General features: G+C 31.7%; 1 protein-coding gene across 1 annotated transcript in view; it reads left to right on the forward strand.

Annotated features, from left to right (window-relative positions):
* Positions 1 to 15,330: 15,330 nt before the first annotated feature.
* LOC129218813 (putative ammonium transporter 3) overlaps positions 15,331 to 27,142 on the forward strand; it is a gene marked incomplete at its 5' end in the record, with an annotated part of 51,445 nt that continues 39,633 nt past the window's right edge. The window contains one exon of the mRNA XM_054853135.1: positions 15,331 to 15,418. Within this exon, the coding sequence (XP_054709110.1) occupies positions 15,331 to 15,418 (88 nt within the window). The remainder of the gene's footprint in view (positions 15,419 to 27,142) is intronic.

Genomic DNA, 27,142 nt, shown 5'->3' on the forward strand with positions numbered 1-27,142 from the left:
GGATTCTCTCTCTAACTGTTTAAATATCACTAGCAATGGCCACATTGAAAGCAGATTTAAAAAAAAAAAAAAAAAAAAAAATCGCCAAATTTTTCGCCAAGTTGGCGACAAAACTTGGCAACCAAAAGACTGGCGATATATCGCCAAGTGACCGCCAAATTATAACACCACTTGAGTTTGCATCGAAATTAACAATGATTTCCCCCCAAAAAGGTGCAAAAGACCCCTTTAGAAACACCCGAATGCAACCAAAATAGGAGGTGCACAACTAGACTCCACTACGAGTCTATGTACCAAATTTCAACTTTCTAGGACATACCATTTTTGAGTTATGCGAGATACATACGCACATACGCACATACACACATACGCACATACATACAGACGTCACGAGAAAAGTCGTTGTAATTACCTCGGTGATGGTCAAAATGGATATTTCGCGTGTCTATACATTCTTAGGCACTTTTCCGCATGTGGTCGAATCGAAAAAAAAACTCAACATTCATTTGGGGGTGAGCAAAATGGAAATTAAGGGCGATTTTTGAGTGAAATTTTTTTCGCGAATACAATACTTCCTTTTTTGTAAAAGGAAGTAATATACATTTTCAAAATCAATGACACTGTTACTAGAGCCGAAATCATTGATAAGTTAATTCCAATTTTTTTTTTAAGTTTCAGCCTTTAATTTTTCGGCTTAATTTTAAATATTTTCTATTTTTAAGGGTGCAGCTGCTCTCCCTTGCCTACTCTGACATCCGACAAAAGCTTTTCTCGGACATCTTTTCATCCATAAGCATTATCATCCGTTTTAATCCTAAGCTTTTATTCATGCACGCGATTAGTGACGAGGGAAAGATCACTGATTTAAAAATTTTATCGGTTGCCAGTTTCTGTTAAATAAACAAAATACTTCTTATGTCAGCAAGAAAAAGATTTAAAATTTTCCCTTGATCCTACTTTTGGGGGTAGCAACACGTGAAAGTTTAGTTACGTTTTCTTTTCCGTGCTGTCCTCTGTTATTTAGAGAGAAAAAAATCATTTAAATTTTGACATCTTGACGTTTCCGCAAACACGAATTGCGATAGGACCCTACTCGTTGAAGTTCATATTTCTACAGATGGAATGGAAATGGTAAAGAAATCTGCACCCGTCCTATTATGACTCATGATTTTCCAGAATAGATAATACGAGGCATATCCATGAAAAATAAAATAGTGATATGGATGCAGTAATTAAGATTGTGATTTTATGGCCGATATTCACCAGTACATTTATCATAAAGATTATTTACAGCGTATTACGTTACGTATTTTTATTTCTTATCAGTGTTAACTGATGGGAATGAGTAATCGGGAAATTTTGAATTTAGATAGTTTTATTGTTTATATTCATCCATACAGGTGTTTTCGCCTGAAAAAAACGCAATTTTTACCCAAAAAACCTTCTTTTTTAAATGTTAAGTCTGCTTGAGTTAGGCCCTGAAAAAAAAATAATAATAATTTTAATAATAAAACCAATCCGCCGACGATTTGTAACTATGATGACGAAAATTTCGCTCTCTAAATAAATACTAAAAACAACCATCGTCATGGTAGTCTGTTAAAGGAGAGTAACATCCTTTTTGGTGAAGCGAGGATAGTATATAATTCGTTATTGCTAAAAAAAAAAAGCCCTGAAAAAAATATAAATAAAATCAAACCGCACATGGTTTGTAACTATGAAGGCGAAATTTTCCCTCCTAAATAAGTACTAAAAACAACCATTGTCATGGAAATCTGAAAAATCAGAGCAACATCAAACTTGGGAAAGTGAGAATAGTACGCAATTCGTGATTGCTCAAAAAAAAAAAAAAAAAAAAAAAAAAAAAAAAAAAAAAAAAAAGAAAAATAATAATAATAATTATTTAATGTGTTTGGACTGACCCGTTGATAGCAATCGAAAGAACACATTTTTCCTGCTTATGAAAGCATTCGTTTGGGACTTAAGATTCATATTGAACTGAAGTTATAAATAACCTTTTTTTCAAGTAAGTTTCAAGAACAATTCTAAACCTTTATTTACGCAATTGGTAACGATTTCATTATTGGCACACAATAGTAGAAAGCTTAATCATTTAAAATTCTTATCTACTGTCAATTCTTTTGAGTTAACAAACAAAACACTTGTAATTGGTTTTAGTAAGGGATTTTCAATTTTCTCTCATGTTTCTGCTTTTACGACTAGCAAAACTCAGTAGTTGTGATTATCTTTCTTTTTTGCTTGTTTTTTCATTTCTTATAAAAAATTTGAATTTAATGCGCGCTTTTTCCCGCGAGATTCATCTGAAAATGAGCTAAGGCAATCGAGGTCGCGATTATTTTATTTTTTTAATTTAATATAAGTTCTTGTACTACTAACTACTGTAATATATTTCACGTAAAATATAAGTGTCAAGTCCACCCTTTATGGTTTTACAACAGGATACGGTACACAACGCAACAATACTTCATTTAAGTTTCATTTGCATCAATTATTTCCTTTCAAGAGAAAAGCAAAACTGCCAGTCTTCCCAAAAAGCGCAGCTATTACATAACTGGTTGCATCCAATGAGATCAGCGATCGCATCCTCGTTAACACGCCCTCCAGTGCATCAGCAAAAATCGTAACGCCAGCGAAACAGCGATAATCTTACAAATCTAGTCTTCCGCTCTACCCCGTTCTCCCGCCAAGCGAGCTCAAGTTTCCACTATTGTAGGTTTTCTCCATTTTATAGAGCTCACTCAGGCCCGGACTGGCCATAGACTTGACCGGGACTTTTCCCGGTGCGCCCTCTCGAAAGGCGCCCTTCTGTTCTTTTCTTATTTTCCAAAACAATGTTTTAGCAAAATGGAAATAAATTATGTGGAACCAAGAAGTGATTTTGCATGTGAATATTTTCACATGCAAAAGCAATGTTCTTCTTATTTATATAAACGTTCCCTTTTATTACCTCCATAAAGGCAATTAGTCCCCTCTCGTTTCGTAAACGGTCTGCTCCCAGGGCATTGTTTGTGGCTTATCTTTTGGCTCCAAGTTTCAGTTCTGAAGACAAAAGCGAACCCATGGTGTTTCCCCAATAAAAAAGTACGAGAATGGTTTGATTTATGGACTGTATTAAGTTGCTGTAAAAGAACGGATAGCATGACTCCCTGTTCTGTTAATGATCATGAGTGCAATAGAAGCAAGTAATAAGAAAACAATGTTAATTTCTGAAATCTGCGCATTAAAAATAGTGTTATGTCGAAATAAGCCCCATATTAGCAATATTTTAGCGGATGGAGGAACACGATGACAGATGTCGCATTTTTTTGTCGCTTCACAAAAAAACTATTCGGACAGGACTGTACTGTGATTACTAGATTTTTTGAGTCAAGGTGCCCTTTTTGGGACTAAGATTTTCGCATGGCGCCCTTCCCAAAATAAAAGAATGACTTGTAACTGACAGTTAAAAATAAATACGAGTCGTGTATCTGCATTGAATAGTACTTATTTATCCTGCAGAGGCTCTGTAAAAAATAGAAAAAAGTTTCACAAATAATAAGTCTAAATTGGTTGAGAAAAAATAAGTTAATTTCCGAAGTGGTCCTAGGAGTACTGCAGGGCTCCTCGGGGTACATTTGGTGAATTACTGGACTAAACAATAAAGATGCCGAACAGTTTTAAAGATAAAACATTTTTCGATTTTAAACTAAGTTTTGTCAATTAAAATCATAACAAAAGTTCAAGATCTTTGCCGTTGGCAAGCTTTGTGTTCAAAACATATTCCAGTTTTTTTAACGGGGTTTAATTCCTTGGCTGTCTTTTTAGCCAGAGGTGTGCACAAAGGATGGGGGTCATGGCATAACCTTCGGCATTGAAACTGTTAGGGTTTAACTTGAGAGATTTTTTAAATCTCATTTTGGGGGTCACGTTCTCGGGAGGGGGTGGGAGAGTGCGCTGCGTAGCATTTGGAGGGAGTTCGTCATTGCCCTGGCGGTCGGGAGTTGTCTCCGTTGTGTAAGCTACAATACTAACTTAAAAGCATTAATATCTGAATTCCTGCATAAATTCATTATATTATTCCTTTTTATGCTGCCTTTATATCATTTTGGGAAGTTTTTTAATCTGTGTTTTCCCTCAGAAGAAGATCGATACAGCCCCCCCCCCCCCCCCCCTCGCTATCCTGCTGACTTGTGAAGGTTATTATAAATAAATTTTGCATCGATAAAACAATATAATTCATTATGAGCGAAACGAAGTTTGAGTTTGAAGAAGGAATGTATAACAATGTTGTTAATAAGTAAAACGCAAAGCTATTACTAGTGACGTCGCGAACGGAGAGGGGGTTATCCGCCTAGGGGGGTTTAACTGTCTGGGGGGGGGGGGTGACACCCAAAGTGGAATGCAAGATTTTGAAAAAAGAAATGAAGCTGAAATGCATTTTTAAGACTTTTAATTTGAACATTTTACAGGGGGTGGGACCGCTCGGACCCCAATATTTCCCACCCCACACCATCGAATCAATACATACTACTATACTCAGAATTAGATTCATATTGTCAATACTTAGACCTAGTAGTGACCTCTTATAACAAAAAAACTGAAAATCCATTATCTTTCTTTGTGTGTGAGATACGTTTAAAGTAATTACGGGACCAACAATTTCACAGACCCCCTTACTTTTTTGATCTCTTGGCGCACACATGCGTCAAGGATAAGTTACATAAAAAGCGCTCATAGTTTTTGTTTGCCTTTTGTATATTATCCCACATAAAATTTTGTTTTTCACAAATACAGTTGTTTCTGAAAATTGTATGATTTTCATGTTAACATAGAATTTATTTATTTATTTATTTATTTATTATTATTATTATTATTATTATTATTTTTTTTTTTGCGTTTTAGAGGGAGAGGGGGGGGGGGTGACACATCACTAATTACCGCTCCGAGTGTCACCCATGCTACGTGCGCCACTGGTATTACAAATATTAATAAGAGAAAGACTATATTAGAAATGTAATGTGAGAAATATCGAAGTAACCTTATTCGTTTTCTATCTGTAGTTAGTTTTTCACATATCAGGACAGTATAAAAAAGCCTAAAAAATAAAGATCACTTTTTTTTTTTTTTCACAGAATAAAAGCTAAAGATTCTAACCATTAAAGCATTTTATGAGGGTCTTTCGAAGCATTCTTGTATTGTACAAGAGCTTTTGACTATCTTATGGTAAGCAGAAAAAAGGGAGCATACTTTATGGCTTTAAATGATGCCTTTTAAGATGCTTTTTACGGATAAGGATCTGCGATGCTTGGGGATTCCTAGCAACGGATTTCTATTGGACAAAAGAGGACAAGTATCATAAATTTTATCCAGTTAGATGACAGAGACAGAGGTTCAATTGCTGTTACTTACATGAATCGAAGAGTCATTTGGATTAGATTTTAGCATTAGTGAACAAGTAAATATGAAGCGGCAGCAAAATTGGATACATTCAAGGATCTTCTCAACAGTAGGTTACTCGTTTCAGTTTTCATTTTCTTTTTATTGCGAAAATGTTTTCATTCATGTATAATCTTAAATTATAGAATTACGATCTATGATACATAATTAACTGTAATATGATCTATGAGCTGCGAAACGACAAATAAATGATATTGCAAAATATCCGACAATACATATAGTTAAAAAACAACGTACTTAGATAAATTGAAAGATAAAATTTAAGTGTCTTGTGTTATCGATTGAAAACTATTATTTTAAAAAGTAAAAAAAGATTAAGATCAAGCCCGTCCATTAGCTTTTTTCACATTCTCCCCCTCTTTAAAATATGATTGGTTCATTTATGACGTCTCTTTCTAGGTCGCGTCAGTTTTCAAAAATAAAATTTTACTCTCAAAAAGTTTTCGAAACTTTAAGACGATAATGCCATAAGAATGAATAGAAACGTTTAAAATGTTCGTTTGCTATATATATATACTTTAAAAATATAACACTTTGGACAGCGAGAATTTCTGAAACGAATTTTCAGAAATGAGATCCTGATCTAAGAATGTAGAGGAAAAAATACCATCACGAAAAACCCTCCTGGTTTTCTTACACTGCAGAACAAAAAACTTGTAATTTTAATTTTACTTCGAAAAAATTAAGGAATTCTTAAATGAAAAAAGGAGGCAAGGGGAAAATTGGACATGATCAAGAAACTTATTCGTTCTTCTTTTAAACTGAAATATTTGAGTTTCATTGCAAAAGTTTTATTAATTAATTAAAGAAGAAAACTAATTCATTTATTCCTTATGATGGTCGCAAACAATAATAGTAATTTTAAATGAATATCCATACATAAGAAATGATTTCTCAAATAATTTAATTTTGATCTTTACCCAATAGTTTCAGTGTTATCAAAATGATATTATTTATTACGCACTGCAAAGAGGCAATCAGGTGCACTGGATGCGTTAGAGTTCGATTGGTTGTATTTTCTTGTAACTTTCCCCCAAGATATTTGCTATGACATGATCATGTTACTAATAAATAAATAAATAAATATAGGATTTGAAAAAAAAAATAGATTTAAAAAATAGATTTTAAGGACTCTAGATATTACTTATGTTTTCTTTATAAAAGTATGTATTGCAACATTAAGAAAAGAATTTAAGCATTTTTGTTTTTGCCTTGAGAGAGAGAGAGAGAAATTTGAGTTATAGCATAAGCCGATTTCATTACAAATGCATAATTCATTTCAAATTTGACGTTTGAGATGGGAGAAAAAAACAATAGTATAGCTACTATCAAGTACAGAACAAATGAGTAAACATAATTGAAATAATCTTTTGATTTTGAGGACTGAAATTAATTAATCACTAGTGTCATGTCTCATGTTATATCTACACTAAATTCTAAAACTTAATTACTCTTTATTAATTTTCATTTTTGATAAATTATATTATTTCTTGATTTACCCAATTTGTAAAATCATGTTTTCCCTTCATGACTGAATTCCTTTTTTGTATTTCTGTATTGAGTTTTCAACTTTAGCAAAATAAATAAAGTGAGAAAAAGAAATATTTTAAAACAGTCTTCGAAAACGGATAATAATTTGAAACGTCATGTATATCTCTTTTTAATTTTAAATTGCAGAAGCATTTTGTCGAAAATGACAAACTAGCATATGCAGGGACAAAACGAAAAAGAAAAAGAAAAAAAAAAAAAAAAACCCTGGACATGAATATCGATCGCACGGAGAAAATCTCCTCAGCATAAGGAATCGACAAATTCATGTAACAAAATGACATCATCATGTTTTAAAACAACAGCAGATACCAGTGAAAAAAAAAGTATCGCTGCAAGAAGTGTTACCTAATGCTATTGAACTAGTGAATGATGCATTTCAGAAGGAAGACGAACAAGCAATGAATTTTTGGAAGAAGTGTCTACTGAGAAACATTTAGTAAAACTTCTCATTCTTCGAAACTAGAAATTATTTCACCGCAACCTCCCCCCGGCCTTATTCAAATTTTCAGGGGGTATTTTGGTGGTCTTTCCCTTTTTTTTTAGGGAGGGTCCCTTTCTAGGGGGTAATCAGTAACATTTAAGGGGATGTGCCAACACTCTTTGGGGGAGGGGGCAGGTCTCTCCTACTATTTTTGAACTTGCAAAAAATATGACTTTTCGTTTGGACATTTTCTGCAACAAAAAAGGGCTTTATTTGCTCCTCAATAATTTTTTATCCTTTTAAAAAGTCCGCACTAAATCTTAATTTCTTAAATATTATGGAGGCTCAGTCGGCGCCCTTCAACTCCTGCGTTCCCGCGCCCTGTCGACCACCCAGTCCGGCCCTGAGCTCACTGGAGAAATGGCACCCTTAAGGGGATATCATCACACGAGAGAAATTACAGGACATCGCAACCGCAATAGCAACCGTAACGCTATCCGGAACTGGTTTTTCTACTCACTTCCACAAACGATCGCTCCAAAATTCTCGTGTGCTATGGAAATTCGCAGTTGCTCGTATACGGGCAAACTTTTTCCTCCGCTAGAAAAAAATTGCCTTTAATTCTGGGCAAGTTACGAAGGAACCAATCAAGGCGCTGGGATTTCGTGACGTCAGGCAGCGTCACTGAAAAATACATTTGCAATCGTGGCGACAGAAATGTGGGGATTCTTTTTTATTGTTCTATTTATTTTATGGTTCAAAAATTTTCAGTTACACTTTAAAAAACGGATGAGCGACATTTAATCTTTGGTTTTGCATCTGATTTTGAATTTAAATTGCTACTTATATGTTAGTTAACATCAGCGCGAATTTTATGCATTTCTTAATTTATATTGGTGTTTTTCGTTTCATTGGGTTTTTAAAAATTGTTTTGCTCAAATGTTACAATGGGGTCGTTTCCAAAATTTTAAACGCATTTTTTTCTGAAAGAGCATGCTTAAAAACATAGGATCTGACCATTTTTTAAATAATTTGTTTTTGTTTAATATTTTTAAAAAATTACTAAAATCGTTGCGCTTTTATTGTTTACATTTCTGCCGTGTGACGTCACGAATGATGAAATGCCATTCGTGTTGACATTCACAGAGCAAAATATTTAATTCGCATCTTTACTCACGTGTATTTGTGACGTCATCAGGACCACGCCTTGTTTGAAAAATCGGACATTTAAAAAAATTAATTAAAAAATAACGGTTGGGAAAATGAAAATATTTTTGGGTCCAAGTTTTTTTTTTTTTTTTTTTTTGCTTATTCTATCAATTTTAGTGATAAAAGTACTACTTTTGACTGGAGGAAACCACCCCATTCTGATACTTGAACAATTACAGTAAATTTTTTTTTTGAAAAAGTTACGTGAAAATTCCTTTTTAAAAATCATAGCATTGAAGCTGTACTTTTCTTTTTTAATTCAAACTGATGGGTACATACAGTATGTACCATTTGAAAATACTTAAAATGTAGGAGAATGTGAGGCAAAGTGAAATGGTGAAATATTTACTCTACTTTTAGCTCCACCTATTTAGTAATATTTTGACTGTGTAGTAACACGTGTACTCTATTCCAGTCAAGAAAAATAATCCCTCTGAAAATCAAAAAATATGATAATACAAAGAATTTTTTAAAAATGATACGCACATTGTAATATTTTGTTGAGATGTCAAAAATTATGTTTGGCATTATTAAATGATAAAGTTATTTTTATTAACATTTGAAATTTTGATTGAGACGTACCAATGTTCAATGCAGTGTTAATTTGCTCAGTATTAAGCTTATTTGTATTATAAATGCTTGTATAGCTTATATAAATGCGCATCATCGTTTCATTACATTTTTTTAAAGTGTCACTTTATTTTTAAATGTCTGGAACTATTTTAATAAACTCGGCCACAGATTTTCCCGTGTGCAATATGTATCTAGTGGCGTTATATTTGTGTAGATTAAAGTGTTAGCACATCTCCAATATATTCATGAACTCGAAGTTTAAAAAAATAATTATGAAAGGCCTATTGATCAGAGTTTGCTGGCTTTTTTTTTTTAATTTTTCATGTTTGTTTTTAGCTATGAATTTAGGTATAATTTGTTAGAATTAAAATTTCTTCTTACCTGTCAATAAGTGACTAATAATTCCTATCTGAAATTAAGATTTAATTTTTGTAGTTATGGGAAAAAATAACCCTAGAGAAGTCATATATTCTGTATGTCTTCTTTGAATGTAACAAGAGTATCACTTTAAATCAAACATTCAATTAATAGTAATAAAAGTTTTCTCTGAAATTTTCACCATAAGTACAAATTAATGTTAAAACTCAAATATGAATTTATCAGGAGGAGCTTTGGAGACTGCATGAAGTAATAATTGAAGCTCTAGCTCTAAAATCATTGCCTTGATTATTTCCCTTTTTTTTTTTGACATCTTTTCACAAACCCACATACAATTAAAGCTGCAAGAGCTGCATTAAGTATTTGATTACTAATTTCATCCATAAGTGTCAAATTAAAGCGACGCAGTGTGATAATCAAATGCAGAATTGACAAAAAGCGATGAACAAGCGCAAGCACATGGATGTAAACTAAAAAATGGTAGCCCCCGTTGTGAACAAATCGAGCAACCGTCCGCGCAACCGGCAGCAACCCTGTAGGCAACTTCCCTTCCGAAAAACCAGTTCCAGATAGCGTTGACGGTTCCTATTGCGGTTGCGATGACCCGTAATTTCTCTCGTGTGATATCCCCTTTACGGTAGATCCTCCTTCCCCTCTCCCCCGTATTGTGTGCGTTTTTGAATACAGTTGTGTTTTTTTTTTTTTTTTTAATAGTTTTGTTTTGATTCATGATAGTCTTCGTTTTGCACACTTTTCACATTGCATGAATTCAGAACTGGAAATGATTAAAACTTGTAATTACAGCATTTGATCATATTTCAGAGTTTTCAACATAGTTAAGTGCTCATTGCTTTAATTCATCTGATCGTTCTCTACATTGTTTCTCAACCTTTTTTGACCCACAGGTCGGTAAAAGCAAAGGAAAAACATTGCGTACTTGTGAAATTTTTATCCTTTTCTTAAAAATAAATAAAATAAATAATAATAATTATAATAACTCTCGGGGCGGTAAAAAAAACTTGTGAAAAAATTCTGCGTACTGTTGAGTTTTTTTTTGACAAAGTAATATTAAAAATGAATAAAACAATAAATATCTACAGACTTTATTTGGTATCAAAGAGTTGTCACAAATATATTTAAAGTTAAAGACGAGTAATTATTTGAATAATCATAGTTAAGTTAATGATCATTTGTAAGAAATAACCGCACCGAAAGTAAAGTGTAGAGGTACTTATGAATTATTTACATGAAGAGCCAAAAATATTCTGGGATATTAAAGTTACGGAAAAACAAATCCGTTTCTCAAACGTTCAAAATTTCAATCAAAATAACAATAAAATAAAATGCTCATGAAATTTTTCGACAGTTTAAAAATTTAAAGAAATTCCTAACGCATCGAAATATTAACCGCTAACAGGAAATGATTCAAACACTTGAACGAAAAAGCAAAAGAAAAAGCTAGACGGAGAGATTTCTTTTTTATTTTTTGCGCTCCCTGTTGTGTAGTAATCTACGAAGCACAAGAATCATTTTTATTTAGGTCCTCACTTGTTGATTATTGATAATCTTATTGCGGTTATTTTTTTGGTGATTAAATGCTGCTTATCGAATACTCAAGAAAATAATGATATATATATTTAGTTGCGTTTTGAATGATGGAAATTTCAGACAGTAACGGTAAACTGAAAATCAACAACTAACGGTACTACGGTATCGTAACGGACTAACGGTAACTGAAAAGCATTAAACGTACTTTTAATATATTTGAAAGCCCTAAAAGCTACAAAGTGATCAAAAGCTGTACTTACTTGTTATTTTAAAGAATTATCCTAGAAAAGTTGAGATTTAATCCAATAGTGTACTTCACTCAATGTGAAAGACATAGAAGCCACGCATAGATGCAACCTATCATTCGTCCGCCATATTGAAGTGGTTGAATGGTGAAGGTATGCAGGAAGCGCATGCGTTACCAAGTCATTTTGCGATTGCTTGCTGTTTTCGCACCCCTGCTCTACTTCCTGGCTAGTATTGCACCTTTGGGCACCATGCTTTCACCTTGGGGGAAATATATTCACTCGTCTGGAACCTCTGGTTATAACAGTGTAGATGCTGACAAAGACATCATGCTTCTGCTAAAAGATTATATTGCCCTGTTCATCAACATAACTCTCAGAATTCATTCTGCACCGCACAAAAACCATTGGTCACAGTATACCGTTGAATGAACTTCTAGTATTTTCCACTCAGAAAAATTCTGGTACTTTTCATGCGGAAACGTTCCAGTATTTTCTAGAGGTTATAGGAGATATCTATTAATTATTAGTATTTGAAATATACTATTTCATTTACATATTTTTGTTCAAAATGTCACCAAGTTTGGCAATTTGGCACCAAAATCTATGCCAACTTTGCGATATTTCTTAAATTTCTCGTCAATTTCATAGACGCCATGTTAAATAGTGCATAACAGGAAAAGTCAACATACAGGTAAAGTTTTGAGAACTACGGTAATTTTAAACGAAAGTTAATGGAATAAACACGACATTCAGCCAGATTACAATGGAAAAGCATATATAAACATAAAATAGTTGTTATTTACAAAATTTGTAGCAATATGTATTTCGTTACAGATAACTGACTATAAAAGCGTTTCTTAACCTTTTTCGACCTTAGGAATGGCAAAAATTTTTGAAACAACTCGTGGACCAGTGAGGGTCTATTTAATCAGAAAAAGAAAAAAAAAAAAGGTAATCAACTGATTGCGGTATTTTCATTAAAACCATTATTTCTATGTATTAGTTGGTGTGAAGCTTGAAGAAGACATCGTAGCGTATTGCTGCACATTTCAGAAGGGTGTTTCTGATGTCAAACACAGAAGAAAAAAAAAAGAACAACCGTGAAGTTTTTGATGTATCTTTAAATATTAATAATGCATGTAAATGTATTCATTTACAGTAAACTCCCGATTATCCGCGGAATTAGGTGGCACAAGTGCCGCGGATAATAAAAATCGCGGATAACCGCAAAAAGACTAAAATGGGAGACAAATCAGGTACAAATTGTCCTATCTCAAATTCTTAACTGTATTGATACACTTTCTGCAAACAGTGAAAATATATATAGAGTACAGTACAAATGTTTTGTATTTTTGCACAACCGAACTTAACATCAATAACAAACAAGTGTATGTACGATGAAGAACGCACAAAAATAATAATAATAATAAAATTAAATCAAATCAATCAATCAAGCAAAAACAACCGAGTGTAAATGTACAATTTTTCAAAAAAAAAAAAAAAAAAACAGCCACTGGTATATTCGCTTTTTACTGCGAAAATACATGTTCGTGATTGTTGATTGATTCGCGGATAATCCGCCCCGCGGATAAACCGCTCGCGGATAATCGGGAGTCTACTGTATTTCAAACTTAAACTGTATACAAAAAAAAAAAAAAAAAACGCGGGGGATGGTGTGGAATAACTGTACACATATTTGAATTTAGTGCATCATTAAAGTATTTTTCACCATGAGTCTACAAAATTTTTTTTTTCTTTTTTGAAGACTAGTGTTATTTTTTCGAACCAAGTTTGACATCCATTCAATTTCTGAAGTCTGTTTTCTAATTGTAATAAATAACTGCAAGTAGAAAATACAGTTAAATTTGCATAATTAATTAGAACCGCATTCAAATTCTCCTACAACGGAGATTTTCTTAACAAACCATGTGAGAAAACAGTAGCTAATACCTTCCTTCTCCAAGACCCAAACAAACCTCCCTGACAAACGATCTATAAAGATGCGAATTGGGGGAGTGTCACGATGACGTTGGGTGTGATGTCACACAAAGCTACGAAGTCTTTCACGTCCAGGGGGGTCGCGATTCATGACGCCTGCGCATCTTACAGGTTTCAAGAGAGAGCCTTGTACGTAGTACTCGGGTTCTCACAAGAGAAGCATATTGTTTACGCAAGAAGATAATGAACCTCACATTTTGCAAGAGTTAATTACGGAATGTGGTTTGAAGCATGGAGTGATGCAAATTACAAAGTTACGTATCTTTGAAACACAGAAATGTATTTTTGTAATAGAGAAACATTTCTTCTGGTAAAGAAAGGAAATGGGTAAAGTTAATTAAAACATAAAATTCAAAATATCAAGTCAAAAGGCGCTTACGTAAATATATTTTGTTTATTGTTCCATAGCACGTACATTTATATAGCAAGATTGAAATTTAATAAGTGTTAAATCGTGTTTAATATTACTTTGAAGTATAAATTGTGATTGTTGATATTTTGCTATTAAATAGTTTATTAATGTCTTAATATGCAAAAATGAATGAATATGTATTTTTTTTTTTGTCATTTCTTTGCTTGCGTTGTTACTTTAAAAAAATTATTAAGTAATCAATTTAGTAATTTATTAATTTTAGTCCTGTCTTAGGAATGCAATCTGAAGAATTTCGGCTTTTAGTTTGTTTTGTTGAAGCTCTTTCGTTGTAGGTATAACTGACTTGATTTTCATGATAACATTTCTTACTGTTTATAGTGAAGCCATCTAATCTGTTAAAATATTTTTAAATCGAGATACACTTTTTGTTCCCTTTTATCCAGCAAAATATTTACAATAATAAGATACATTTAAGAGACTTTTTCAGGTTTGAAACTATGAGTTTTCTTCGTATATGCCTTGAATAAATATGACAATATCAAATTAATTGTCATCTTCTTTTCATTCAGTTAACTAAAATAAAAGAAAAAGAAAGATTAAAATTTTTGTGTATAAATGGATTTTTTATGTATCGCTAGAGATAGATTCTACCCTCCATCCTTTTTCGTTCAATGAGACAAATATCCTAGTCAATGAAGAAAAATGAAAACATTCAAAAAATTTCTTTTTTTTTTTTTAATTTTCTTTAGATATCGGGACAAGGTATTATATTTTAAACTACTTTTGCTTTTTTTTTCACCGTGAATGTTGTTCTTATCTTTCAAAACATTGAAGAGAAATAAAGTTTATTATTTGTACAATTATTTTTGAAATAATTCAGAGATTTTTTTTTCTTCTATTGTATATATATTTCTATTCTGAGAGTTTTTCAGCATTGAAGATTTTTTATTAATACTAAAAGGAACGCTGACAATATATTTTACATTCAAATGTCTTTGTTAAATGCAACTTGTACCGCATGCTTTATTATTTGAGCAATGTGTTACACGTAAATAAAGAGGTATTTAACAAGAAAAATATTTTATACAAAAATAATTATAGTGATTATGTTTCATTTTCACATTCATGTATTAACTTTTGAATGTTAAATTAATAAAACACAAAAAGCTATTTATTTATTGATAACCATCAAACACATTGAGAGAAATTGTCAGTGTCACAGATATCGGATTGCAGCAGAAACATAAGAAATCGGCTCTTTTTTTTTCTTCTGTAAATTAGCTTCATCTAACTCATTACACTAAGCTTTATGGTAAGAAGTATTTCAGGAGGAATTTCGGAGGATTATTTACCTTTTTCATAAAGAATAAAACGACTTGACTAAAAATGAATGTATTTTCTTCAAAACGACACGGAATCAGTCATCACGAAATCAGTAGACTTTTTAGCAAAGTTTTTTCTTCCATTTTGGAGAACTATTTTTTTAATGTATCAATTTTTGCAGTGAGTGAAGAAAAAAACTAAAGTGCGGAGAGTAGGTGAAAATCATGGATTCGCAGGGAAACAACACTACACGTTCCGTGTCAGGTTTAGATGCGGTGACACCAGATGATGCAACATGGATTTTGACATCTTCTTTTGTAATATTTACAATGCAAACTGGTAAATAACTTTCATTTTATCCATGCAATTAAAAAAAAAGAAAATATCCATCTTTTTCTTTGAAAATTAGATTTTTTTGTTTTAAAAACTGAACTCAAAAAGTAATATATATATATATATATATATATATATATATATATATATATATATATATATATATATATATATATATATATATATATATATATATATATATACATATATATATATATATATACAGTCGAACCTCCATATATCGAAATTTTCTATGTATCGAAATCCGAGCAAACTTCTATGTTCATTACATGGAAAAATTATTTCTATATATCGAAAAAATCTCTATATATCGAAAAAAAATCGAGACATTCGTACATTTTTTTTCCACCTTAGACTGTTTGTCTCATGAAAAATGAAGGTTAGGGGAGAAAATTATGCTCACTAATGGTTGCTACGAAACTCATAAGGAATCTGGGGTTGAGGGGTGTGTAGATAGGTTGTTGTTCCGTTCTGGAGTTCTTTAATTGTCTTAGTTGTAACCAGTAGTACTGTAGTTTCAAACTATCCCTTTTGTCTGTTGATTATCATTCCTAATCTTTTTAACTTCAGTAAAAATCATTCAAGTTAAGTAGATTAATTTTTTACTTTTCTCTCGATTACATTGTCAAAACAAAAATCCCCTTATGTTGCGGATCAAGTTGAATTGCCGAAGAATGAAGATGTATGAAGGAGAAAAATGTGTAACTTCTGTTAATTTTTTAATTATTAATTTTCATTTAACCCGATGCTCGTATAAATTATAAATAGGGTTTCATACACGAAAATTAGCTTTAATTTTAATCTTTCATTAGATTTTTATGATAAAATAAGATCGTTTCCATCTATCGAAATTTCTATATATCGAATTTCCTTCCGGCAATTTGCTACTTCGATATATGGAGGTCCGACTGTATATATATACAGTAGACGCCGCCTAATGTGATCACTTTGGGATACAATTTGATAACAATAACCGAAAAGAATCCAGGAGACCCAAAATATTGATTTTTTTGAAATTAAGAAGCAATTAATTTTGCAACCTCAAATTACAATTACATTGACTCACCTAAAGGCAGTTTTAAATTATAAATTTCTAATTTAACAGAATGGAAATATCTGAATCACAAAAAGAGAAAACTAACAAATTTAATTTTTAAACGCATAGTAATAAGTGAAATAAAATATGACCGTTTGCTTGCGCATTATTTTCCCTGACATTTGTAAACCACAGTTTCAAAGCGTATTCAGTTTTACCATCTTTTCCAGTATGGTTTCACTAGTTGTTTAAATTTTTATTTAGCTTTGCTTTGTTTTCAATATCGTCACAATTCTTTTGCAACTTACAAAGTAATGGTTGAGAAATTTTTTGCTTTGCTGCAGTATTTCTTTGAATCAGCATGGGTAAATTGTCAAAGCGTTTTAAAATGTAATTTTTTCCTTGACGGATCATTACGCTTTTCCTCAGTGGATTAAATATTTGAACGTTAACAGTGAAGTTTTTAATGTAACTGGGCAGGGAGAAAAAATCTTCTGTTTTACTAATAAGAAAGGAAATTTTTTTTAGAAGCTACATTAACTCTTTTAAAGTGGGAGAAGACCATCCCCTTCAACCATGAAGGTCCTGCATTCATGCCTGCAACATGTCCAGCCAATGATTTTTTTTCATGTGCAAACGAAAAGCATCTTAGGGGGAGTCTGTGGTCACTGAGAACGAACTTCCTGTTGTTTCATTTCTAGAGAAAGTTTGCATTTCTATTGAAAATCACAAAATGCCACAGAGAAGGTTCTTCTCAGGATTTTTCATTGCATTTTTTTTGATTGAGGAACAAAAGCGAGGAAAATTTTGAAAGTTTATGAAAAAGTGATAACACTAAACGAAGACACTGATTACAATATCAGATTTTTTTAACACATGTTCATATACAGCTGTTCCGGGACTTCCTGATTCTGATAACATTAACCATGATCACATTAAGCGGCGCCTACTGTATATATATATATTAGGGTGGTAATTATTTTTCAAGTTGCAGATATTTTACGCGACGCCCCCTCAATTTGTTCCATTATACAAATAAATGATCCCTGCAAAATTTTAAGTCAATCCATGAATATTAACACGTGCCCCTAGGGCCCCCTTTTTTGAGTTTCGAAGAAAAATTTGCGGATTTTCTCATTCTCATGTAAAAATAATTCTAACGTTTTATATTTAAAGTAATTTTGAACCTCAATAGGTGCTGCTACTTCCACACCGACCATTCTTTCACCTTCATTCTGTAAAATTTAACATGTTACAGAGAGTACATGTACACCAACGGCCTTGGGTCAAGCGTACCGCTCTTCTGCGCTTGTTCGAACCAAGCAGCAGGGGAACGTTTCTTCCCACCAAGATGGGCACAAGGAATTCTATAGGCCATTAATGAATGGCCTAGGCCATTAGTGAATGATCTTTGACAGCAACAAATTGCTTCCTCCAGGCTTTGGGGGTGTTGATTTACAAAATTCCCTGTGTATGTAATAGGTGTGGCAAATAGAGTTGCAAGGTTTCAATGCTATAAATATAAGTAATTGCAATTATATTTTAATTCGCTGTTCTTTAGTTATAAACGTACCAAAATGCTTATACAATTTTTAATTTTTAAAATATAAATTTCGAAAAATCCTCGATTACTCCTAACATAAAAATATACTGTACTTTCCATAGCTAAAATATAAATTTTAAAAATCATGCCATCATCATGCACTTGAAATCGTACTGCAGAGTGTGTCCTTAAAGAAGTTCTTGCCTTTCTTAGTTCTAGATCAGATATACAATTATTTAAGCGCTTCAAAATTTTGTGGAAAGATCTCCATCATTCAGAACTTACAACATTTCAATTAAGTACACATACCACTTAAATTCTAAAAGACGAAGTTGATGACATATTATTTATTTTTCGTGAAAAGCGGAATTGAGAAAGATTACAGATAACTCTCATAACTTGTAATAATATTTAATGTGAATGTCCTCCTACAGAGATATGTTTTCGGCAACCTGGAGCTTATCCCTGAGCCACATGAGTGGCAAAAGAAATTTTTGTTTGAAAATTTTTATATTTAGGAAACAATTTAAATTGACCTTACATGAAAAGGAAGCCCTTCAATGCAGTTTTACAAAGCTGTTTTACAATTAAATGCTGTATGAAGATATGGTTTTTCGCAGCAACCCAATCGAGGCTCCTTTGAATAATATAATATGTCTGAAAAACTAGCAGCGTACAAAATGTCGACAAGCATGCAGCAGAAGCAGTGATTGGAAAATTTATAAATCATTTATGGTATTTAGGGGATAAACTAGTAGCTTTGTCCGTATTGAATGAAGGAATCAACTTTGAAGATAGGAAAACACTAGTCCAAAAAATGCTTGTGATATGGAAGACGTGTCTGATGACGGTTTAACAAATCTCAGATAACTGTAGATGATTTGGAATACTTTCTTGGTAAAGATCTTCCTCTTCATAGAATCAATTACGAGTCAATAAAACTGTTTGATAAGTTACAAATGCTAAAAGATTCTTTTCTATTTGATCCTGATTCACGGCAAAATGAAGAAAACTCTTTAAAGGGAATAGGGATCGTTAAAATACTGAAAATTGTGAATGATACAACTGAAAGAGGAGCACAATATTATCTGAAGAATTTCGCAAATAATTTACCGAATATGAGTCACAAAAACAATTTATTTTACGGACCGTCCAAGACTATCGAAAAAAAAAAAAAAACACACTATCGAGATACATTGAGAAAAGCGTACGATTAAGGAAAGTTTCTAAAGCATTATTTCATTCTTATTCAATGTAAAATCTTTAGATGATATAAAGTAATTATAAAGATTAATTTTAGTGCTACCTCACTGTAAAAATATTTTGTAAACCTAGGAGAAACGGTGTACTGAGTCTGAAGTAAAATTTCGAAGATTTGTGAGAAAATTATCAAAAGTGTTAAAGTTCAACGGCCTAGGGGCACGTGTTATTATTGACCGATCGAGTTCAAATTTTGCACACGTTACTTTTTATTATAGTGTCACAAAACTAGGGGCGTCACTTGTTGAATTCCGAAATTTTTTTTCCCCCATATAAATAAGGACCACCCTAATATATATATATATATATATATATATATATATATATATATATATATATATATATATATATAAGGAATTGAAACTTTTTGTGAAAACAATGCATGAATTCACAAGTAATATAAATCCGATTTAAGAATTTGAAAGCTATTTCTTTAGCCTATATGAACACAAATGAAAAAAAAAAAGAAATCAATAAATAAATAAACAAATAATGAAATAAATGAATGAAATGAATATGTATAAGTGTTTGAAATGAATATCTTTGTAATTAATTCGGTCAATTGAATGACTTATGTAACAAAAAATGCTTGTTTTTAAGAAAACGTTTGACATTAAAAAAAAACGAAGATTCTTCAATTTCCTTAGTTGAATTTATTTGAATATTACACAAATAAATATTATATATATATATATATATATATATATATATATATATATATATATATATATATATATATATATATATATATATATATATATATATATATATAAGGACTCGACCGATGGCATTTTTTGGCCGATGGGCCGATGCCGATTGTTGGCAGATTGTTCAAAGACGGCCGATGGCCGATTGCCGATTGTTTTCCTCCAAATGGCCGATGGCAAAAAAAAAAAAAATCTAACAGAAATAAATTGATAAGATTTTCAGGGATTTAAAGGATCATTGATTCATTTCACTTTACTTCATTTCTACGAATAAGGAATTGAAATCCCCCCCCCCAAAAAAAAATCAAATTTCGATCTAAATTTTTATTTTACGATCATCCAATTTAAACTTCACAAGTTTTTTCGGCGCATATGTACATGCATATGTACCTAAGAACATATAGATGACCGAAATATCCATTTTGAACGCATCCTTAATTAATTATCGCAAATTCTCTTGTAATGTCTTAATACGCGTAAACATGCGTCACTCAGAAACGTTATGAAATAGTAAGTTGAAAACTCATACGTACGTAGTATGATCTAAAAGTTCGAGGACAAGTTGTATAAAAATTTACCGTGAATAGTTCACATTACCGAAGTACATCTATCTACAAAATAGTCACCTTGAACGACTATGCACTTCTGCCAACGTTCATATAGCTTTTAGAAGGACTCCTGGAAGACATTTATCGCAACCTCCTGTAAGGCCTCTTGCGCTGCTGCTTTGACTTCATCGTGGGGAAGAAGGCGACTTTCATGTTGAGGATGCACGGTTCGATTGGTCAATACTCTGATATGACAAACAAATAACATAACGTTTCGTCGGACTTAGCTCCATGTGACTTTTACCTGTTCCTAGCAAAAAACATTTGCATGGACGCTGCTTTCTTCCGTCAGGAGAAGATAAAGCTGCATCACAGAAGGTAGCGAAAATGGCTTCCAGGAGTGTTTCCAAAAGTTATATGAACACTGGCAGAAGTACATAGTCCCTCAAGATGACCTTTTGAAGGTGGATGTGCTTCGATGATGTGAACTATTCAGGGTAAGGTTTTATACAGCTGGTTCCCCTAACTTTTGGATCGTACCACGTACAATCTGTATAGGGTGTAGTTATGCTTCTCCTTTTTTGACTGCTGTATGATGGAAGACAAAGAACAGCAGCAAAAAAAAAAGTAAGAAAAACAAAGAGACTATTTAATAACCAATTGATTTTTTTTTTAATTGAACAAATAACTAAGATTTCAGTAACATTGTAATAATGTATGGATTTAGGTAAACTAAACATAGTTAAAAAACATTAAATTATGTTGTTCAATCATTCAAAAAATTAAGACTAATAATATGAAACCGTTAACAAATTACGCAATTAAAGTGGAAAGGTTGCACGTAGACATTTTTTAGTCATCAAATTAAACAAAAAAGGTAACAGATAAATTACAATATTAAATCATAATAGGAATATTTTTATACTTATGAATAGAAAAGTTTGCATTTTTCATAAAATGTATAACTGACATAAATTTTGCGGAAAAAAGAAATAGCCATGAAAAGAACGAGGTTCTTAAAACGTAGCTACAATAAACAAACTCAATATTTACACCAAGTTAATAACTGAATACATATACTACTTGATCTGATGTTTGTACACGTAATATTGAACAATTTGATTGTTTAATCTTTTATGAAGCACTACAAACAAGTTCAAATTAAAGTCTTCAATTTAACAATAATTTTCTGAAATTTAAAAAATTGCATAATAGAAAATCCTTGAAACTTTTCTACAACATATTATTAAACATATGATGAAAACGAAAATAACTTATTCATTGATTTTATATAAATACATAAAAATAGTTACTTACAACAGAAAAAAAAATCGATCGCTACGAATGATGCAAAAAAGATGGCGCATTACAAAATATAGGTGAAACAAGTATAAGAAATACACAAAATGATATTTCTTGACCAAAATAAATATTCGCTAAATATTTAAGAAATGCTTGAAACGACGAGGGTGGGTTAGAGGGGTCAACCTCTGATTTTGGAGTAACTCACAACGTTAAACTTCGGCCCCAACTTCGGCTTATTTTTTTTTTAGTACAGAACTACTACCTCCAACGCCTCGGAAGAGTTTCTGAATTTACTTCAGCATTTCCGAAGAAAAAATTCATAAGTCCCTTTGTTTTCCGAATTATGTCACCATTCAAAACGTCTTTAATCAATTTCTTACATTAATGCTCTAAATTCTTCCTAAACAATAGATAAAGCTTGAAAAAAAATCTCTAATTTTATGAATGGTGTTAGTTTTAAACAACTCAGAACTGCAACTAGAGTTTAATTTCAGAAATTGAGGGAGTGGGGGGAGGGGCACGCAAGTGTTCTCGGAAATACAAAAAATAGTCGTAAAAAATAGAGTTCAAAATAATCATAAACATTGAGCAAAAACACCCTTTGAAAACTTGCACCCGAGTTTGTTTTGACGTGCAGTGGCAGATTTAAATTATAGCAAATGTTGCAATTGCGCGAGAGGCCCCATAACCATAGGGGCACCGTAGGAGTTACAAAAATGCTTATGATAAATGTTTTACAACTTCTGTGATAGAGAAATAGGGTCACAAAATGTATTTCGACGGGTCCCAAACTTGTAGCTCCGCCTAAGCGACACAGAAAATACTGCATTACTGTGGTTCATATTACAAACATCGAAAATTGAAAAATTATTGTCGGTTCAACGGGAATCTAACAAAAGGATACAAAACCGGTTTCGCCATCTCATATTTGTTTCCATGGTCTCCAATTCTGCAATATATCACCAAATGATCGTCAGTCTGAGACGCTATATTAGTTTTGCATTGAAATAAGTAATTAATAGCCACAAAAAATCAGTTAATAGGCTTTTTAGAACACCCGATCGAAAACAAAAAGCGAAGTGCACAACTGTAACGTGCACATATCCCACATGCGAAAATTTAGCCTTCTACAACTTACCATTTTTGAGTTATGACTTATAAGAGATATATACGTACATCCAGCCGCAAGAAACAACGCAATAATTAACTTGTTTGGTACCAGAATGCAGTATTAAAAACTCTTTCAGGGGCGACTAAAATAGAAATTCATAATGAAATTTAAGTAAACAATTTTGATTGAAAACAATAACTCCCTTTACTTTGTATTAAAAAGTAAAACAACAAAGGTCCTTTTTTTTTCCAAAAACATCGGCCAATTCCATCGGCTTTTCGATGTTTTTAAGGCCAATGGGCCGATGTTTCCTGCAAGTTAGCATCGGCAGCCGATGCCGATGGCTAAATTGTTGAACCATCGGCGCCGATGCATCGGTCGAGTCCTAATATATATATATATATATATATATATATATATATATATATATATATATATATATATATATATATGCCTCAGTAGTCAAATCGATTAACTCCACTTAAAAAAAAAATCCTCACTTCTGTTTTAATAGTGCTTCATCAATGCTTAGAATGTGAATTTATATTAAACTTTTGGTTCAGTACATTTCTGATCCTGCGATGGCAGAAAATGTAACACGAGGGCCCATTCACTCCTATGGATAACACTATCTTCTTCATCGCTTTTCTCGACTTTTTGTTTTAAGGAGTTAATCGATTTGGCCAGTGAAGCATCCATGTATTAGGGTGGTTCAAAAATACATGTTAAAAAAAGTTTCTCCTAGATAACAGGTTAACCCTCAATATTTCTGGACTTGTGGATAGTAATATACTGTAATAATTTTAGCTTCCTATTTCAACTGAAAATGGGTGCTTAACCCCCTCCCCTAAACTTCATAATTATGGGGGGGGGGATAAAAAATACATTGAACTGAAAAAACAATGCTACATATTATAATATGCACGAGTAATATGCATATATACTACAATAAAATATTTATTTCCAAAAAAAAAAAAAAAAAAAGAAAGAAAGAAAAAAAAGAAACATCCGGGGAGAGTAAATGTTTCTAAATTTGTAGCATTTTCTATGTTACTAATGTTAAATTAAGGTATCATTGGGCACCGTCTTAAAATTTTAGTAAGAAGCTAGAATTTTTACAGCATAATTCTATTAGTAAGTCTAAAAAAATAAATTATATATATATATATATATATATATATATATATATATATATATATATATATATATATATATATATATAAAACGAAACGTTTGACAAATTAATAAATTAAATGAATAAACCTTAATGAATAAACGGTTTCCTTAGTACACTTTGCTTCACGTATTTAAAAAAAAAAAAAAAACTCAAAAGTAGCAATCGAAAAGAATCAAAAGTCGAAACTCAAAAGTAGCAATTGACCTTTTTCAAATGTAATTGAAAGAAAATGAAGTATTATTGAAATCGTATTCTCTATGGAAATTCGCAATTTTAGTGTTGTTAAGGGGGGGGGGGGAATCAAACAGTTGATAGGATGAAGAATATTGAGTCCGTCATATTTTAATAAATGAACTCGAAATGTATTTTTTCATTTAGATATAAACTGATTGCTCAGGTAGCACACGTAACGTTTAAACGTTTCTGAAACTTGTAAAATGCTTCTCACAACGTTAACAACCGTTTTACAACGTTTATGAAAAGAAGTGTGATACCTGGTTAGCTGGGTACCTCAGAACGATTATTTGAACACTTTTTTTGAACAAAATTCTTCTGTAAGTTTATGAATGCCAATTTTGTTTGCTTTCCTTTTTATATTTATGTTTACAAAATAGTAATAAGTTTTTTATTTTAATATTTTTCCATTTTTTAACTCAGGGATTAAAAAAATAAAGGAAAAAGATTATGTATTAGTTTTATACCTTCGTAATCTTGCCACACTAGTTATTACTACTAGAAGTGATTATTGCACTTAAGCTTCTTACAGCTGTAATGTTTAGTACTTTTTTGATTGCATAGATTGCGAGTATATTGTCGTTCCAAAAATAATGTTTTAACTTAGTTTTTCAAATCTGTAAAACAATATCGTAAAAGGGGAGCTAAAACTTTCATATTTAATGCATTAGCATAGACATCCAAATATTACGGAAAATATGTTTTCTATCTCACATATAATGTGTGGATAAGTACGTTTAATAATATCTATATATTATTACACATATAATATGTGTAAGTTTTGTGTCCAATGGGGCTGTACAAGAAGCCGTTCGGCCTTTACCAGACCTAGTGCACTCCCCGACAAGCATCAGTCTTTCATGTAACTCCATTAAGGCGCTGATGGATGACATGAGTAGTTTTTTACGCCCAGTTTCCACCAGATGGAGGCACCTGGGCTCTCTTAAGATACAAAATTGCACTAGGAATTCAATTCTGCCGAGGGAATTCAAAGCCAAACGAATACCCAAGGGATCTTTTACATGCCGCTTAATCATACATCATGGGCGCTGACGATTTTCTGCCTCTCGAAAATCCGCCGACTGGCCACCTCAGGTCATAACCCAGGTCCCATGCGTAGAAGGCCAGCTCCTTACTATTACATAACCAGCCGGCTATGTGTAAGTAATATGATATTCCTTCGTACATGATGAAAAATAAGTTTTCTAGTTTTGAATGTTATAGAAAATGTCTAATTTACTTGAAGTTTTAAGCAATATTCATAAATGATATAACATTGAAATTTAATTGATGCAAAGTAGTATACAAATGTAAATCACTTCAGAAGAATTAACTGTTGAAAAGTTTGAATTTTGTAGTGCATTTAACTATGTTTATGCTCATCGAAGTAAATATAATGCACTGTGCATCCTAAAGAACATAATTTTGATGCGGTAAACTGATTGATTAGTGTATTGAAATTATTGTTCCGAACTTCAAAAATATGGATACTTAATAGATTGCAGTACAAAAGAGCAAACAATTCTTCATATGAAGCGAGAAATGTTCATTAATATTCAAGATATTCTGCACTTTTCATCATTTTAGAGTTTACTACTCGTTCAGTAAACAAGTTTTGTATTAAGTGAAATCCTGATGGATTGACTTAACCATTGAAATTTATTTCTAACAACTAACAAATTGAAGAATTGATGTTTTAAATAATTTAGTTTACTATTTTAAAGATATTTTAATTCAAACGCAACGAGGACTGTCTTTCTTTCAAAATCTATTGACATTTTATGTATTAAAAGGTGATGTTATATTTTTCGTAACATATTTAAAAAAATTTAATTTTAGTTTTTTTGTTGAGAAAGCTTTACACAGCGTGTACTTAAAAATGAAATATTTAAGAACAAAATTTTCTGGCTGACTTGTTTTAAAAAGGAAGCTGGAAACCACTTCAGAGAACAAGTGATACTATTCTGCTTTTTTTTATGCTCTCTCTCTCATTTCTTCAAACAGATACACCTATCAATATGTTAAAAGTAAAATTTAATGATTAAATAAATTTAAAATTCCAAATAAAAAATAAATAAATAAAGCAAAAGAATGTTTTAAGCACTCAGCTAAGTGAAAAATTATGTTTGTAAAACGTAAGTAAAAGTTAGTTATATTAAAAATTAATGAATGAAAAGTAACAATAAAGTAAAATAAAATAACTAAAATATACCTCCCTTCATTCAAGTAACTTCAGAAATATGGACAAAACTACGTAATTCAGGGTTTAAAAGTCAAAGGAAACAGCCTTGATTTATTAACGTTTTAAATAGAGCATTTGAAAAGATCATTAAATGTCAAGTTAAAACTTTAATTTAAAAAATAATAATAAAAATAAAATAGATATAGGAAACAATATTGCTTAGGTTTTTATGTGCTTTTTTTTGGATTTAGTTATTATTTTATATTAAAGGGTGGATACACGACCAAAATATCGCTAACTCGCACCAAACCGTTTAAATATAAGTATGTCGAACTAATTGCATAGTAGTGATCGAGTGTCGGTAGTTTTCTCTGTCTTAACACTGCAATGACACAAAAGCAACTTTTACAGAATTCATTAGTTTTTTTTTTCTTTATTGCGAATTTACATACAAAAGGCTTCGTATATCATGTAAGAAATTTATTTTGTCAATCATTAACAAGACTGTGTGGCTAATACTAGTATTATGTAGACTGTGTCGCAAATATGTATTGTTAGCTAATGAATGAAAACCCAGAAATAATTTCCGCTAAATAATGTTTTTAA

This window comes from Uloborus diversus, chromosome 3 (genome assembly GCF_026930045.1).
Source record: "Uloborus diversus isolate 005 chromosome 3, Udiv.v.3.1, whole genome shotgun sequence".
NCBI classification, from domain to species: domain Eukaryota; kingdom Metazoa; phylum Arthropoda; class Arachnida; order Araneae; family Uloboridae; genus Uloborus; species Uloborus diversus.